The 18,170-nt window shown below is 37.2% G+C and overlaps 1 protein-coding gene across 2 annotated transcripts in view; it reads left to right on the top strand.

Moving 5' to 3' along the window:
* The window catches only part of PRDM5 (PR/SET domain 5), a 225,412-nt gene that overhangs the window by 64,231 nt on the left and 143,011 nt on the right, over positions 1-18,170 (top strand). For both annotated transcript variants that reach the window (XM_030926048.1, XM_030926058.1), the window contains exon 3: positions 9,149-9,271. In XM_030926048.1, the coding sequence (XP_030781908.1) occupies positions 9,149-9,271 (123 nt within the window). The remainder of the gene's footprint in view (positions 1-9,148; positions 9,272-18,170) is intronic.

Genomic DNA, 18,170 nt, shown 5'->3' with positions numbered 1-18,170 from the left:
TATACCAAAATTCCAGACTTCCAGAAGGAAGACAGGTGTTCAACATAACCCATATTGTTTACACACGTAGTCTAGGTACAGTAAAACACCCTGATATGTTAAGTATTGACAGGAAACACTCTAAGGGCCAAGTTCCCCTATGCCCACCAAAGGCCAAACTTGCAGGCAGGACTTTTTGGCAGTCTCAGGTCTTCTAGGTTTGTTCTAGAGGCATACCTCTCTATTGGAAGCTTTTCATAATGCACCTCTTCTCTGCTGTAACTCTTACTTTTCATCTTGGTCCATCCTCAGGACCTGGCTCTGTATGTTACTTTACACCCATCTGTACCAATTCATTTTGGAAATGAATGCAATTCATATGTATGTCCTTTATGATAATCAGTACATTGCTTTGTGAGCTTTGTAAACATTGTGTTTTCTGCTTCCTCATACTGAGGCATAAATTGAGTAAAGGAACTGTGTTCAAAAATGTCATCTGTGGCCTTTCATAGCACATTTGAAAATAACAAATAAAGAAATGTATAGTAAATGTTGTTCAGTAAATGTTTACTGAGAAAGGATGTTACTTTTTAGAATTTTTCAGCACAGAACTATGATTGCTGGATGATTATGAGAATTACCTTAGTAACTGGGAAGTATTTGGTTGCCTTAGGTTCATTCTTATGCTAAGATCATTGATTGGTTTCTCTGTCAAGTTATGTACATTTGGAGGAGAATACTGTTAGATTTAAATGGTTTAGGTGGATTCAATTTTAATAGCTTTAGAAAACTATGCAGTTAGGACAATAATTTGGGTTAAGAGATCAAGATCAAAGGAAAAGTCGATTAAAAAAAATTTTTTCTCCCTGTGGACTACATGATGTTCTTATTTAGAATTTCTATAACCCTTGCACAGAAGTTTTCATATACAAAGCATCTTCTCCTTTTTTTTTTTTTTTCCTTTATCCTTTTTTCTTTTTTTTTGAGACAGAGTCTTGCTCTGTTGCCTAGGCTGGAGTGCAGTGGCACGATCTTGGCTCGCTGCTACTTTCGCCTCCCGGGTTCAAGTGATTCTCCTACCTCAGCTTCCTGAGTAGCTGGGGCTACAGGCATGTTCCACCATGCCTGGCCAATTTTTATATTTTTAATAGAGACGGGGTTTCACAATGTTGGCCAAGCTGGTCTCTAAACTCCTGACCTCAAGTGATCTGCCCGCCTTGGCCTCCCAAAGTGCTGGGATTAGAAGTGTGAGCCACCATGCCCAGCCCAAAGCATCTTTTTATAAAAACACCATCAAGACTGTGATCTCTGGATCTTGGATATTGCCATTGCTTTATATGCGACCACCAACTCTTTAAAATAATTTCATGTTTTATGATTAGAATTTTGCTACCAAAATAACTTATTATTATTTAATAAATTTTGTAAACTCTTTTAATATGCTATAGGGGAAATTCTCCAAAAGATGACTACAGTCTGGTCATGATAGCTCATGTCTGTAATCCCAGCACTTTGGGAGGCTGAGGCTGGCAAATCATTTGAGATCAGGAGTTCAAGACCATTCTGGCCAAAACGGCGAAACCCCATCTTTGCTAAAAATACAAAAATTAGCCAGGTGAAGTGGTACACATCTGTAATCCCAACTACTCAGGAGGCTGAGGCTGCAGAATTGCTTGAATCCAGGAGGCAGATATTACACTGAGCCGAGGTTATGCCTCTGCATTCCAGCCTGGGCCACAGAGCGAGATTCCATGTGAACAACAACAACAAAAAGATTACTGATGACTATAAGGCTAGAAGTCTATGCAGGTTTGAAATCTATATTAAAAATTGGGCATCACTAAGGCTTCATAAAACTTTAACAGGATTTAAAGTCTTATGAGTCATTGCTGAGGGATCTGATGGATGCTGCCAAACTGTCAGATGACATGGTGGCCTTATTATTTTTTTCTAATACCTTGGTGAAATAACACTTTTTGCTTATGGAAGTCACTTGCTTTACAATATTGACAAAATAAAAAGTAAACAAATAAGCCACTAAGTAGCTAAGAGAAATGCTGTAACATTCGTGCATAAAAACCTGCATGTTTTACAGAAAACCCCTAAAACAATGGGTACAATAAGCTAATGTCAGTTAAACTCAACTTTATTCTTTTTTTTTTTTTTTTTCCAAGAAGGGAGAAAGTGGTCACTGTTGTATTCTTCATGTGATAAAAAAGCTTGTGTCCAAAAATCTGAGTAGCTGAACAGGTTCATAAAACTATAGAAAAGGACAGTTTCTATGCTGTTAAGGCACTTTCATAAATTTGCTGTGGAAAAGATGATGTGGTTTTCACTATGTCTTTCATTTTATGTCAGGTATTTAGTTTTTTTTTAAAAAACTAGCCCAATTTAAAAAGTACTTTGAAAGGCAAAGACATGGAGTGCTTTAAAATATTTTACATTAAATCTCTCATAAAATATTTTTGAACATTTAAAGGAAATAAAGGCAATGAGAGTTAAAGAAAAGACACATTGCGTGAGCTTTTAGTTAATAAAATATTTATTGAGACTGTATCAAATGACAGGCTTCCTTCTCTGAGTGGTCAGCTGTCCAGGTATAGGATTTGCTTAGCTACAGAAACCTGACCAAGTTCTTCGGTTACACTTGTCTTTGTGTCTTTGACAGTATCATGAGACCTTCCTTAATATGGATTGTTTATAAAGGCAATCTCAGTTAAATGTCAGATGTGGCAACCAAAAATTGCTTTTGTGATTTTTAAGCTCCTTCAATAGAAAGAATGCCCAGGTCAGAGGTCATAATCATCCTTTCCAGGCTGGATTCTGTCCTGTGTTAGGAGGGTTTTGACAAGTTTGTGTGCACCCATGAGGATAGCCAGGACAGTGACGGAACTGAAAACCATGTCCGATAAGGAAGGAGTTATTTGTTTTGTGGAAGAGAAACATAGAGAAGGAGGGATTCTCACCTTCAGAAATTTGAAGGGCTATACATGGAGGAGAAATTAAAACTCCTTGAGAGGGCAGAGCTGCAGTTACTGGCTGTGGGTCACAGAGCAAGGTGTTTCAGTTTGGCATAAGTAAGTGTGTCAGTACAGCTAAAATGACATCTGGGTTTGCTATTACCTTATAATATTCAATTAGAGGCTATTTGCATATGTATTTGGATTTGAAGAGTAGTGTTAAGATATCCTTCATGTTTGTTCCTTGAAAAAGTTGACATGACTGGGTGTGGTCACTCATGCCTGTAATTCCAGCACTTTGGGAGGTCAAGGCAGGAGGATTGCTTAAGCCCAAGAATTCGAGACCAGCCTCGGCAATATAGGGAGACCCTGTCTTTATAAAAAATAAAATAAAATATTAGCCGGGCAAGCTGAAATGCACCTGTAGTCCCAGTCGCAGCTATGTGGGAGGTTAACACGGGAGAACCATTTTTTGACCCCGGGAGGTTGAGGCTGCAGTGAGTCATGATGGCGCCGTGCCACTGCCCTCTAGCCTGGGCAACAGAGATGCTGTTTCTAAAAAAAAAAAAAAAAAAAAAAAAAAAGACACGTTATATATGTCCCAGCTGTGCCATTGAAAGCCGAATGTTTATATTTAAGGTGTCTATAGCCACTGTGGGCCCAGTTTCCTCGTTTTACTAATACCTTATGTTTGCAACAATACACATTGATATAAAGAACTGTCAAGTATCTTATTTCATCTGATGCTCTCACAGGTTCTGTGAATGCACAGGACACAGACTGTTATCCCTATTTTAGAGGTCAAGTGATCACGGCTTAGTTCAGTCAGAGGAAACCACTCACCCAAAGTGATGTAGTCAGAGCCTTGGATGACATCTAGGTTTTTGATTCCTAGTTCAGCATCTTTACCACTCCAGAATGATTTTCTTCCACTTGAAATCTAAATATTTGTCACAAAAAGTGACTTTATTTTTCTCATCAATCCTTTTATATTAACTTCGTATGTGTTATATGATGGATGTTAAAGAAATAGGGGTCTGTAAAAGTCTGTATTTCCTCTCCATCTGCTTTCGCATATGAAGGCAGGGGAATCCATGGGTTAGGATTATCAGATAGCAATGAGCAGGTGGGAGGCAGAGGGAGGGAAGGTAGAAGGGAGTTATCAGTAGATAAGCTACAATGATGTGTGTGTGAGTGTGTGTGTGCGCGTGCGTATTCATAAGCACACAAGCAAGTAGTAATTTCAGAGAGAATCCTTTGAACAATTGGCGGGGGACATCCCATGCCCTTTTCTTGGAAACTATAAATCACTACAGTTTCCTAGCTATGATCGCTGCTGATTTCTGAAAGTGTGTCTCCCTTTGGTTTAAATCTGACAACAATGTGCTGCCAGAATTGATTACTTGAGCACACTTGCTTTTTTGTGCTCCTAAAGATATCCTGAAGTCTGGATAATTAAACACTGAAGGCAAGGCATATGGCCTTACTTAGGTAAAAACAATTGCAGAAAGAATGTCTGTAATTTAAATACAAAAATGTGATGGCATTTTAAACTCTAAAGACATCCATACTCTAAATTTTAGTGCTTAAAACTAATTTCTTTGAAGAGCCTTGTTGAAAGACAGAAAGGTAAATATGTTTTATTTAATAAATAAATAAATACTGTAGCATAGTGTATTGTACTTTCTCATTAAGGATATTATTGCTGTCTTTTTTGGAACTGACTGTATTTGCTGCCATTAAATTTTACCATACGTTAAATCAAATTTTATCTATCAGTTACATTTTGCCACTTCTCGGGGGCAAATCTGGCTGACTGGCTTTGCTCTTGGAACCTTGATGGAATGTACATAGTTAGTGAAAAATTCCTCAGGCATTTAAATTATTGAAGGAAATAATAGAGTAAGCAACACTGTAGACTCTTCTTTGAAAATTAACCATCCAAATAATAATTGAGCTTCTCTGTCTATAGTTGACCCAGTTTAACAAATAAAATATTTAAGTTTAGGGAAAGAAGATTTGTATCTCTCTCCCTACTCTCTGTTTCCACTTTCTTCTTTCATTTAAACATTAGGGTTTTCTCTAATCGAGCTGAGATTTTTTGTGATTTCCTCTGTCTTTTTCCGGGTGGGAACACAAAATCAACTATGACATATTCAATGTTGAGAACTTTTAGTCTGAAAAAGGGTACGGATACACAGTAGCAATGACCAGCACATTCTTTTTCTCAGATATTTGAAAAGTGATGGCAGTAGCATTTAACAGAGGCTAAACCCTGTCAAGTTCCCATAAGGGAATAATTTCATTAAATGTGAAGTGGCAAAGTCATAGAGATATGAACAATTACATCGAAGCATGAAAGTTTTCATTTTCACATGAGAGTATCTTTCTCTTTCCTACTTTATTTTATTTTGAGAGATGGAGTCTTGCTCTGTCTTCCAGGCTGGAGTGCAGTGGCGCGATCTCAGCTCACAGCAACTTCTGCCCCCCGGGTTCAAGTGATTCTCCTGCTTCAGCTTCCCAAGTAGCTGGGACTATAGGTGTGTACCACCACACCAGCTAATTTTTGTATTTTTTAGTAGAGATGGGGTTTCACTATATATTGGCCAGGCTGGTCTCAAACTCCTGACCTCAGGTAATCTGCCCGCCTCAGCCTCCCTAAGTGCTGGGATTACAGGTGTGATACCTGACGTGTTTCCTACTTTAGCTAACCTTTTTGTGTAACTATTGTGGGAAGCCTGTGCCAATCAAACAGGTTTTGGAACTGAGATGGTTTTTACTACATGATGAGACTGTCGAGTTCATCATTAGCCCCAGGTATGCAGAAAATGATTGTAAGTCGGATAGTAACCAAATACACTTCGTTTCCAAGAAAATTCAGGTAAAAGAAGATGATATTTGGAAGACTGAGTTTTGACAGTAACATAATACACTTCGGTAGCAAAAGTTAGTGAGATGCTGGAACATGGTACTAGGAGGAATTTTCTATCTTTTTTATTCCTTAGATTTAAAAAATGTTCAATTTATTACCTCAGGGTTCAGTAGAAATTAAAATTGATAAATGGAGACTTTAATAATAGCCAGTTGTCTGGAGTTGTTTTGATTTGGTGTCTCTGGGAAGAGGAAAGATGGATTAGATTACTTTTGGATGTCTCTTTCAGATGATATGTCAGCAAGGCGAACGCTGTGGTTAGGGTAGTGAGATAAAAGGCGTGTGCACAGGTAATCTACCAGCTTTGGTGGAGTGTTGAAGATTAGACTGGTGGAATGAGGAAATGGCCAGCCACTTGAAAGCTGGAGAAAACAGGTGGGCCCCAGAGAGCAAAGACTCTCTAAGAACTTAAAAGTTGTTTGGGTAAGCATATTTGGAATAAAATGGGCAGTGATTCTGTTAATGAACAAAGAAAGTTATTTCAAATATGAATATGTAAGTAATGTAATCTATTACTGGATGTGATAGTGTTGTTCTGAGAATAAAGGTAAATCAGCACATAAATTTGTGTGTATTAAAAGTGATACATTTCAGAATAATTTTAGTATAAAATCAAATTATATATTTCCTTTAAGATGGAATATTGCATGAGAAAGTGATAGCCAGGAAGTACATATGTCTAATGGACTGAAAAGGAAAATAAATTGCTAATACTGAATAATTGAACATAGTTGGGGCCAAAGGGCCTGGGAAAAAGCTGAAATACACAAAGAAAAAACAATGCTCCTGGTAAAAACTCAAATGTTCTTACTATAATAAGTCGCAGAGAAATATTTCTTCTGTTTTTATCTTTGAAGAAAGAATTCCAAATGTTAAACGCATCTGGTGTATATTGTGCTTACTACTGAGTGACAAATGTGTGATTAAGAAGGGCCATAAACTAATTTCTCTAAGTAGTGCTGTCCTCTCAAACTGAGATATGCCCTGGGCAAACCCATTTGTGTTTCACTACATAAAGTTAGTTGGGTTGTGTGGATTTCAGTATCAGTTATAGATTTTCAATTTCAATTCTTCCGAGAAAATTTTTCTTTCAAGTATCAGGTGACGTTGCAACCTGCTGTGCTTAATTTAGCTTTTTGTCAATATAAACAGTTTTGGTGCTATTGCTGTGAGGGTACCTGAAAGGAAGGACTTTATATCCAAAATATTTAAAATTATTTGTTTACTCTGCCAAAAAAATGTGAACTGACATGCCCATTGAGGCAGAGTTGTAGAGTGTACATTCTCTTTACCGTATCAGTGTTCTGGACATTTTTGGAATGTCTCAGTGGGCAGTGAGTGTTCTGAGCTAAAGGGTAAGTAGGGAGGCAGGACAATTTTCAGGCACCTCCCAAAGCAGATCTTTTCAGTGAGAGCTTGTTATTTAGTAAGAAGTGTTACAAATTCCCATAGCTTCACATATAAGCACCTTAAGTATATAAATATGAGGTATTTATAGTCCTAAATTGCTCTTTTAGAAATTATAATATGAAAAATTAAATTCTTGCTTCCCAGTGATGGTCTGGCATTAATTATTGAGGATCCTTGGGCACTTAAGAAAACAGGAATTGTCTGAGAAACATGGCAGTATGTCAGATAATAGGAACAGGCAAACTGTATTCTTTCCTGGGTATTTATATATTAGAATCTTGAAATACCAGTTTTTGCAGTGCATGTAACAGATGTATTTAAAATGTTTTTTGGGTAAAAATAACTGTACTTACCCAAAGTAACTGTCTAGGTGACTTCCTGGTCTGTTGGTCCCCACATGATCTGGTGTCTGCCAGTCTGTTAGATCTCAACGCCCACCACTTTCTCAGTTTTTCCTTCTGTTCCAGCCTCTTAACGTTTTTACTGTTCTTTGAAAGCACCTAATTCATCCAAACCCAAGGCCTTTCTCCTTGCCTTTCACTTGCTATACCCTCTGCTTGGGAGCAGTCTTCCCCTAGCCCTCTTCTGGTCTGTTCCCTCCCTTTAGAACTCTTAAGGTCCTCTCATCAAAGGGCTTTCCCTCATCGAATAGAGCCCTTCTCTTAGTACTCGATTTTCTCCTACTCTGTTTTAGTTGTCATCATAGCACTCATCTTTACATGAAATTATATTCTATGTTTGTTTACTTCTAAGTGCTGTGGGGTCTGGGGTTTTGTCTTGTTCACTGAAAGATTCTTGATGCCTTCAGCCATTAACGACCTAATAATTATTTGTTGAATGAACAAATGATTGTCTAGATGTGTCATGAAAATACATACCTTATGGGACTGGTTGTCCTTTATTTTATAAAATAAAATTTTGGAAATCTAGAATTCTTATCAAGTCTGCCAAGATGAATTTGTAACCTGTATGTTTGTGTTAGTTGGTGTTGGAGATATGGAGTGCTCATCACTCACTCCTCTCCTTTCTTTTCTAGATTCTAATGGAATAGAAACATGAAATGAGAGTTGAATGGTGATTGGTATATAAGTTTTATAAAATGGGCAAGTCCCTAGCAACTGATAATGCAGGGGTTTTGGAGAAACTAGATTTCAAGTAACTTGGATTCAAGAATGTCCAATGGGCTATCTGCTTTGGGATTTACTCCCCTCCTCTCTCCAGTTGAATGTAGAGTAGGCCCGAGCAGCAAGAGCGTATGGTCTGAGACAAAAACCAGAGATCCCAACGTCCTTCTCAGCAATCCATGAGTGGGCCATGGAAGGATAAAATGGGACTGTTTCATACATTCACTAGTAAAGAGCATGACATTTTGTCTTACTGGATGTCAGATTCCCACTGGCTAGATGAGCAGGTTCTCCTTTTATGGAGATGATTCAGTAAGCAGGTCCAGAGGGGAATTGAAATGATTGCTTCAGTTCCAACCCCTATCAATTGGGAAATAAGCAGTATGACCCTTCTCTTTATAGAAAAGGGGAAGTTGCAATAATGATTATTCTCTGAACAATTGTGATTGCAATACATATACTGGAATGTACCTCCAAAGTGAAATAATTTTGACCAGAAAACAGCTATCAACATAGGATGTTTCTGAGAGTTCACTGCAATTGTGAGTCATCTAGACATCTGCCAAATGAAATAGTAGGCTCTATTTGTACATGTGTTTAAGAGAAGAATGCATGTTATTCCAACTTCTATTTATCACCTATCAATGAAAAAGGTATATACTTATGAAAAAACGTAACCTTGATGTGTTTAAAGGCTAATATTCTGACTTCCATTGTAAACTCAGGAGCCTTTAATGTTTCAGGTTCGTGGGAGTAAGGGAGAAGTTTTGTACATTTTGGATGCTACCAACCCACGGCACTCCAACTGGCTTCGCTTCGTTCATGAAGCACCATCTCAGGAGCAGAAGAACTTGGCTGCCATTCAAGTGAGCTTATTTGCTGCTGCTTTGTGCTGTGCACGGTGAGGGGGGATGAATGAATATATAACTGTACTCCCTGTTTTAAATTTATTTCCCAATGACCTGCTTTAAATAACAGTAACTAACTCATAAAAGCAGAGAAATCTCATCTAGTCAGCATATGTAGGAAAGGGCAAGCCTAGCTGTAAACTAACACCAGGGCACTTACTTTATGAGAATTCCTGAGGGAATGAATTACACAGTCTGATACTGTCCTTGGCAGATCTTGCTTTCAGGTACTTTTATTTCATTCAGTGAATATTTGTTGATATTATTATTTGTTTGATAGTTTATTTTGTTCATAGTACTATACCCTGTGTTAGTGTTTGGGAAAGGCTTTATGGAGAAGGTTTACTTTGGGATATTCCGCATGACTAGGCTTTGAGCTTGTTGGAGGTGGTGTGTTAGTCAGGGTTTCCCAGAGAAACAGGTGCGGTGGCTCACGTCAGGTTTTCCCAGAGAAACAGGTGCAGTGGCTCACGTCTGTGATCTCGGCATTTTGAGAGGCTAAGGTGGTAGGATCACTTGAGCCCAGGAGTCAAAGCTGCAGTGAGCCATGAAGATGCTATTCCACTCCAAACTGCACAACAGAGCAAGACTATGGCTCCAAGAAAAAAGGATATATCCTTATATATCCTTTTTTTAGTATAAAAAGATATATATATATACACACACACGTATGTATGTATATGGTTGTGTGTGTGTATATGTGTTTGTATATGTGTGTATATGTGTATATATGTATATGTTTATATATGTATGTATATATAGGTATAGATAAAATAGGGGATTAGCTCATATGATTATAGAAGCTGGTAAGTTTAAAATCTGCATTGCTGATGTTCTAGTTTAAGTCCAATGGCCAGAAGCTGCTGTAGAACCAGGAAGAGCTGATATCCCACTTGGAAACCCATCAGGCAAGAAGAGCCAGTGCTCCAGGTTGCAGGCTGTTAGGAGAATTCTCTCTTACTCTTGGGTAGGTCAGTCTTTTGTTCGATTCAGGACTCAGCATGATTGGATGAGGCCCACCCACATTATGGAGGGCAATATACTTTATTCAAGTCTCCTGATTTAAATGTTAATCTTTTCTGAAACACCCAGAATAATGTTTGATCAACTATCTGGGACCCTGTAGCGTAGTCAAGTTAACATATAAAATTAACCATCACTGGTGAGAACTATGTTTTATTGAATTCTATTTCCCTGTATCCTAGCATACTGCTGGACAAAATATTAGGTTTTGATACAAACTATGAGTTAAACTTAGGTGATCCCTCAGTGGAAATTAAGGCAAGAAGAGAAAATGATGCAGTTTTTAGAGGGGCCCTATATTTAAAACACATTGATCAGATGACCAAAAGTATAAGGAAACATTAAATTCTGGCAGATAATTGACTGATTACATGTGAAAGCTCATCTTTCTGGATCCTAAACTTTGGAAGAGGAAGTAAAGCTATGGTTGGCAAAAGTAAGAGGGGAAAGGAAAAGAATAAGACATGAATAGTATTTGAGAATCTACCATGTACACTGTTCAAGAAACTTCATATACATGTGGTCATTTATTCATAGAAATTCTGATAGTTTGACAATTGGTTGACATTACACTGATTTCATTCAATTTTCAGTATAAAATCAATAGTAGCAAGAAGAAAAATGCACAGAATTAAGTTTTAAAGTAACTAGCAGTCATCTAGACTATTTAATTTCCTAATGTCATCTAACCAATTTTTTTTCAGTACAAATAAGTATTAGATAATCAATGTGATTACGGTCCCTTTTTGCATGGATACATGAGAGATGACTCTTACTAAACAGCTGAGGTAAGATGGAAAAATAGGATCTCTGGCAGCCAGAGATATTCAAGCTACTTTTCCGATTATTCATAATGGCCATTGATCCAACCACAAGTTTGAACTGATCTGTTTTTTTTTTCTTTTTTAACATGTAGACATTATTTTTTTTTCCACGTATTTTTATATTTTGTCATGGTTTTCTGAGGCAAACTCATCTCATGAGAACATCATTTATATCAATATTTTCATTTATAGACTCAGTTTGTTTCTTTGTAAATGTTACTATTATCAAAATTGCCTGTAGAGCCAGGAGTTTACCTTAAGCCAATCCATTGTTTTGGTAGGTTCTTCATCATTGTGATTGTGGAGGATGTTATTTATGCTAGATTGTTTCTCTTTTTAGGTATAAATAATGATTTTAAGCCTTCTCCAAATTCCTTCAGTTTGAGAAATGTCTCCCTATTGCCTATTATTTCTGTAGAATCAGTAGGTCTCTTTCTTTGCCTAAACTTACAAAGTGTCATGTGAGTTTTGTCTTATATTCCCTTAGGTAATACTTGCTTAGGAGTTCCCCTTAACTGAACATCTTGCTTGTAATGATCCCTTTAGTTAATAGAAAACAATGTCGGTAAGTGTTTATACCTTGATCTTTCACCGTTTACTCTGCTACTCTACTATGCCCTGTATGTTATCATGTTGTAGGCACTTTGCTCATTTTCAGTAATCACATTGTCTAAGACTTACAGTTTTAATGTTCATTTAGTACATTCAATGCAGCACTTTCCTTCCTCTGTATCAACTGTGTTTTTTCCTTGAAAGAAAATATAAATCACAGAAGATGACAGGTACTCCAAGAAATTATTAATGACTTAACAAGGGGAGTGAGGGGGGATTAGAACAGGACTCATGTAACTGTAGACTCTCTGAAATTTTGCTCTTGAATTAGAATCTAAGTGTGTTCAGAGGCCACTCTGAGAGGCTTTTGGTGCAGAGCAAAGACTGTGGCTTTCATTTCTTTTAACACTGTTTTGCACTTTCTTAATGGGGATGCAGTGCACTGCTACCATGTTTTTTGTCATAGATTACAATAGGGATCTTTGTTAGCTCCCTTGAGGTAACATCATTCTTATTTTGAACAGTAGCTGGAGTAGAGGATTGCTGAGGGTTCAAAATCACATCTGAGCTAAGGGCAGAGAGCATAATAGTTGGGTCACATGGCTGAAAGAGATGTCAGCCTTCTAATTGGTTGGAATGACCTCCTAAAGATTGCATTCCAGAAACATTGAGTTGGTGAGATCACGATGTTTCCTGCATAACATTATGAATCACTTGCATTGCAAATTGCATCTGAAATTTAGGGTATTCAGGAAATTTTTTATTTCAGCTGTATATCCCAGGAGTGGAGTAAATGAGAAACATTTGTGACTATGTGGCTTGCTTGGTGGAAAACGTCAATACTTGGTCCAACTTTTTTGGACAAGGGATTATGAAGTTGAGGTCTGTTTTGGCAGAGGATTGGAACTCCTTCTTGGAGACGTGATTATATTTCTAGTTTTGCAATTTATTTGATTTTGGAAAATTTACTTTGGAAATGATGACTTAAGTATTTGTATTATCAAAGAAGGATCTAGTAAGCAAACAGTTCTTCCCACATGCACACTTTTCAGAATAATCATTTAACTGTATGTTCAGACTTCTGAAAGGTTTCCAACTATGGCTAGAAAATTCTAAATGTGAAAGTTGTGGCTTAAAATGAACTAAAATGTCCTTAAGTTCCATAAGAAGCAGGCGATTCTTATTAAATGCTAATTTTGTTGCACTAAAGGAAAAAATGTATATGTAGCTTAAAAATGTTTTTGACCTAGTTAGTGTTTTGCAGGCTCTTAAAAATTTCTGATCTTTTGATAGAAAATGAATATTTTATGCCACTTACAGTTGAAACTATTAATTATTTGAACATTTCAGAGATGGAGTGCTGCATCTCATTTTCTTAAGCACATGTTTTCAGGCATGTCTTTCCTGGGACTGTTTGCCATACATTATCAATTTACATGAAAAGATAAAAACATTTGGGTCCTGGTTCTCTTCATGAGGGGTATCAGGATGTAAGGATGGTCTAAATGAGGTGAGAAGGCACTGGGTATTGAGACAAGATGTTCTCACAGCTCTGCCCCAATTCTGCTGTCAGTTTAGAATCCTCATTACCAGCAGTTATTTTGTCACAGATTATTGAACCTCCTTTCTCTGCCTTGCCTGAGGATGGATAGTCATAGGGAATTTTTCCTGAGGTCGTCTCTGGTGACATGTGAAATTTAAATATGTCAGAACTGGAAAATCACATGTGGTTCTCTAAAGAGAAAAGCAATTTTGTTTTTCAAGCACAGATAAGACATTCTCCATTGTCACTAAGCTACCAAGATCCATAGGAGTAACAAATAATGTTGATACAGAATTCAAATAGCAGCAGTACCAACTAAGCAACCAACAAAAATAAATACCCAAAGGATTTACTACTTATATGCAAAATTATGTTTTTTATCCAGTTCTCTATCTTTCCTATTTCTGTTTTTTCGTACCAGATTTATACAGATGGCATTTTTACAGTTTTTTTTGAATCTGTCACAAAATGGTGAAGTATAACTGTCTAGTGATTTTTTTCAATGATAGCATAAAAATAACACTTAAATAACTTACAGATCTATCTTTTAATAGGTTATCTTCCAGTAAGGTATGTATTTGTATTTTATTAGTGTAAAATTTTAAACTAAAGTAAAAATGCAAGCAATTGGTCCCGTGAGGTTATAAATACCTACTCTACTTTGGTCTTATGTGGGGGAATTTTATTACTTATCAATATTATTTTCATTAAGTTTGTAGTTTATTGACAGGGCATATATGTATTTATAGGAATATTCTTAAGTTATATATAGTAGTAAAGTTGAAATCTGTGTTGATCCTTAAAATGATGATGATGGCAGCTAACACTGAATGGTTACTGCATGCCAGTAAGCAGTTATTCATTTATTAATGTATTTATTAACTATTTACTGTGACTGTATGAGAAAGATATTATTATATAATTTTCATCTTCCTTTGTCAAATAAGGATACTGACCCACAAGAGCATCTAAGTAACTTGCTTGAGACCAACACAGCGAGTGAGTGGCTGAGTTGGATTTGAATCATTGTCCACTCTTTTAACTCCTGTGTTCTAATACCTTAGAGTTGAGATACTTTTAAAAACATAAATTCAGATCTTAAAAATCTTTCATGTTTCTGAACTTGGTATTAGATATTTTTGAAACTGCTGAAAATTTTCAAACAAAGCTAATTTTAGAATATGTATTTTGAGTTATTTATATTATGTATTCCTTGATTTTTTTTTTTATGTTCCCAAACTGTCCTTAATTCACTGTGAAGCATTGCACCTGCTTCTTCTTCATATACAGGTCATGCCTAGGCAACATCTATTCTTGTCTCTTTTTCCTTTTGTCTCCTCTTGCCTCATTTTAGCTTATTATAAGAATACACTGTAGTAAAATTTCAGAATCAGAGTCTGTCAGGTTGGGTGTAGGGGAAATTTTTAATTAGGTGGGACTTTCTGTGCCTCTCATCCTAGGAACCATAGAGGAAATTTCGTTTTCTACTTCTATTGAAGACCAACCCTGCTTGCCAGTATCCATGTCCCACCCAGCAGTAAAACAGAATCTTTTGTAACCTAATCTTTGACTAATATGAAGATTCTGCTGGTCACTTTTATTAGAATATGACTTTTGAGTTACTTTTCAGAATGACTTTCATCTAGTCTGTCTTATCTGTATGTATTTATGATTGTAGTAGTTATCCATTGCTGTGTAACAAATTTATCCCAAATTTTAACAACTTAAAATAACAAACATGCATTATGATTTTATACAGTTTGTAAGGATCAGGAATTTAGGAGCAACTTATTGAGTGGTTCTGGGGTTCTGGTTCAAGGACTTTCATGAGGTTGCTATCAAGTGGTCAGCCAGGGAAAACTTGATTGAAGTCTCTGAAGACTTGATTAGGGCTAGAGATTCTGTGTCCAGGGTCTCTCACATGGCAGGAGGTTTCAATTCTTTACCGGCTCTCCTGGGGTTGCTCAGGACTTGACAGCCTGCTTCTCCCAGAAAGGGTGATGAGAAAGAGTGAGAGCAAAAGTAAGAGAGAGAGAGAGAAAGAGAGAAAAGGGGGAGCTGCAACCGTTTATAACCTAATCTTGGAAATAACATTCCATAGCATCACTTCTATTGAATACTATTAGTCACGCAGGCCAACCTTGGCACAGTGCAGGAAAGGACTACACGATGGTCTGGATACCAGGAGTTGAGACATCCTAGGGGTTGAGACATCCATCTTCAAGCTACAACAGTGATCAATGGGGAGAATTTGCTTTATGTGTGGATGGAATAAGGTTAGAGTAAATGCAAAGGCAAGCACTTGATACAGAATCAGAAGGAATGCAGAACCCAACCCGGTTTGGATAATATTAAGAAAGGCAGTTTCAAGCAGTAGAAAGAGCATGAGCTTTGTTGTCTAAAGGACTTGAAGTAGATCCCTGGCTCTGACTTTTGCTGGCTGAGCAAGTTACTTAACTCATTCATTCAACCCATAACTATGGAGCATCTGCTATGTGCCAGGCGCAATGCCAAGCACTGGAGATACTATGACTGAAAAGATGATCTAGCTCTTGCCTTCATAGCAGTAAAAATAACCTTTAAAACCGCTCTTCTTCATGAGTTGATTGTAATAATGCTTACTTCATTGGATTTTTGTGAGGACTACATTAAATGAGATAACATATGCAAAACACTTAGCTTCTACACACCTGGGGATGCCCTGAGTTTCATTCCAGTTCACTCCAAGAAAGTGAGTATCTCAGTGAAACAGCATACCATCTTTGGTTTCACAGGACATGTAAAGGTTATATTTACACTATACCATTGTCTATTAAGTGTGCAGTAGCATTATGTCTAAAAAATATACATACCTTTAAAGAATACTTTATTGCTAAAATGTGTTAATGATTATCTGAGCCTTTGATGAGTTAGAATCTTTTTGCTGGTGAAGTGTCTTACCCTGATGTTGATGGCTGCTGATTGATCAGGGTGGTGGTTGCTGAAGGCTAGGGTGGCTGTGGTAATTTCTTAAATAAGACAACAATGAAGTTTGCTGCATCAATTGACTCTTCCTTTCACAAAAGGTTTCTATGTAGCATGCTTTGCTTTTTGATAGCATTTTATCCACAGTAGAACTTCTTTAAAAATTGGAGTCAGTCTTCTCAAACCCTGCTGTTGCTTTATCAGATAAGTTTATGTCATTTGAAATTCTTTGCTGTCATTTCAACAATGTTGACAGCATCTTCACCAGGAGTAGATTCCATCTAAAGAAACTATGTTCTTTGTTCATCTGTAAGGAACAACTCCTCATATATATATAAGTTTTATCTTGAGATTACAGCAATTTAGTCACATCTTCAGGCCCCACTTCTAAGTCTAGTTAGTTCTCTTGGTATTTCCATCACATCTGCAGTTACCTCTCCTGAAGTTTTGAACACCTCAAAGTCATCCATGAGGGTTGGAATCGACTTCTAAACTTCTGTTCGTGTTGATATTTTGCTCTTATCTAATGAATCACACATGTTCTTAATGGCATTTAGAATGTTGATCCTTTCCAGAAGGTTTTCAGTTTACTTTGCTCAGATCTATCAGAGGAATCACTATGACAGCAATAGCCTTATGAAGTGTGTTTCAAAAATAATATTTGAAAGTCGAAATTTATCCTTGATCCATGGGCTGCAGGATGGATGTTGTGTTAGCAGGAATTAAAACATTCATCTCCTTGAACACTCCATCAGAGCTTTTGGGTGACCAGGTGCCTTGTCAATGGCAATATTATTTTGAAGGGAATTTCTCAAATGAGCAGTAGTTTTCAGCAGTGGGCTTAAAATATTCAGTAGACCATGCAGTAAACAGATGACAGTGCCATCATCCCGACTTGGTTATTCCCTTGATAAAACACAGGCAGAGTAGATTTAGCACAATTCTTAAGGGTCTTAGGATTTTCTGAATGGTAAGTGAGCATTGGCTTCAACGTAAAGTCACCCGCAGCATTAGACTCTAACGAGATAGTCAACCTGTCCTTTGAAGCTTTGAAGCCAGGTGTCAACTCTCTTGCCATGAAAATTCTAGATGGTATATTCTTCCAATAGAACTATTTCATGTACATTGAAAATCCGTTGTTTAGTGTAGCCAGTTTTCTTAGTTATCAATATCTTAGCTGGATCTTCTGGATAACTTGCTACAGCTTCTCCATCAGCTCTTGCTGCTTCACCTTGAACTTTTGTGTTATAGAGATGGCTTCTTTCCTTAGACCTCATAATTCTGCTAGCATCCAACCTTTCTTCTGCAGCTTTCTTGTCTCTCAGCCTTCACAGAATTGGATAGAATTAGAGCGTTGCTCTAGTCTGGGCTTTGACTTAAGAGAGTGTTGTGGTTGGTTTGATCTTCTATCCAGACCACTCAAACTTTCTCCATATCAGCAATAAGACTGTTTCACTTTCCTTATCATTTGTGTGTTCACTGGAGTAGCACTTTTAATTTCTTTCAAGAACTTTTCCACTGAATTTATAACTTGGCTGTTTGGCCCAAGTGGCTTAGCTTTCAGTCTGTCTCAGCTTTTGACATGCCTTCCTCATAAGCTTAGTCATTTCTAGCTTTTGATTTAAAGTGAGAGACATGACTGTTTCTTTCACTTGAATGCTTAGAGGCCATTGTAGGGTTATTAATTGACCTAATTTCAGTATTGTTGTGTCTCAGGGAATAGGGAGACCTGAGGAGAGAGAGAGAGATGGGGGAAGGGGCACTGGTAGAGCAGTCAGAACACACTATCAGTTAAGCTTGCCACTATATAGGTGTGGTTTATGGTGGCCCCCTAAACAATTACAATAGTAACACCAAAGACCCCAGGTCACAGGTTATCCTAACAGGCACAATAATAATAATAAGGTTAGAAATATGGCAAAAAGTAACAGAGACATGAAGTAAGCACATG

The sequence above is a fragment of the Rhinopithecus roxellana genome, chromosome 2 (genome assembly GCF_007565055.1).
Source record: "Rhinopithecus roxellana isolate Shanxi Qingling chromosome 2, ASM756505v1, whole genome shotgun sequence".
Lineage (NCBI taxonomy): Eukaryota > Metazoa > Chordata > Mammalia > Primates > Cercopithecidae > Rhinopithecus > Rhinopithecus roxellana.
This window is presented reverse-complemented; position numbering and strand designations above follow the sequence as displayed.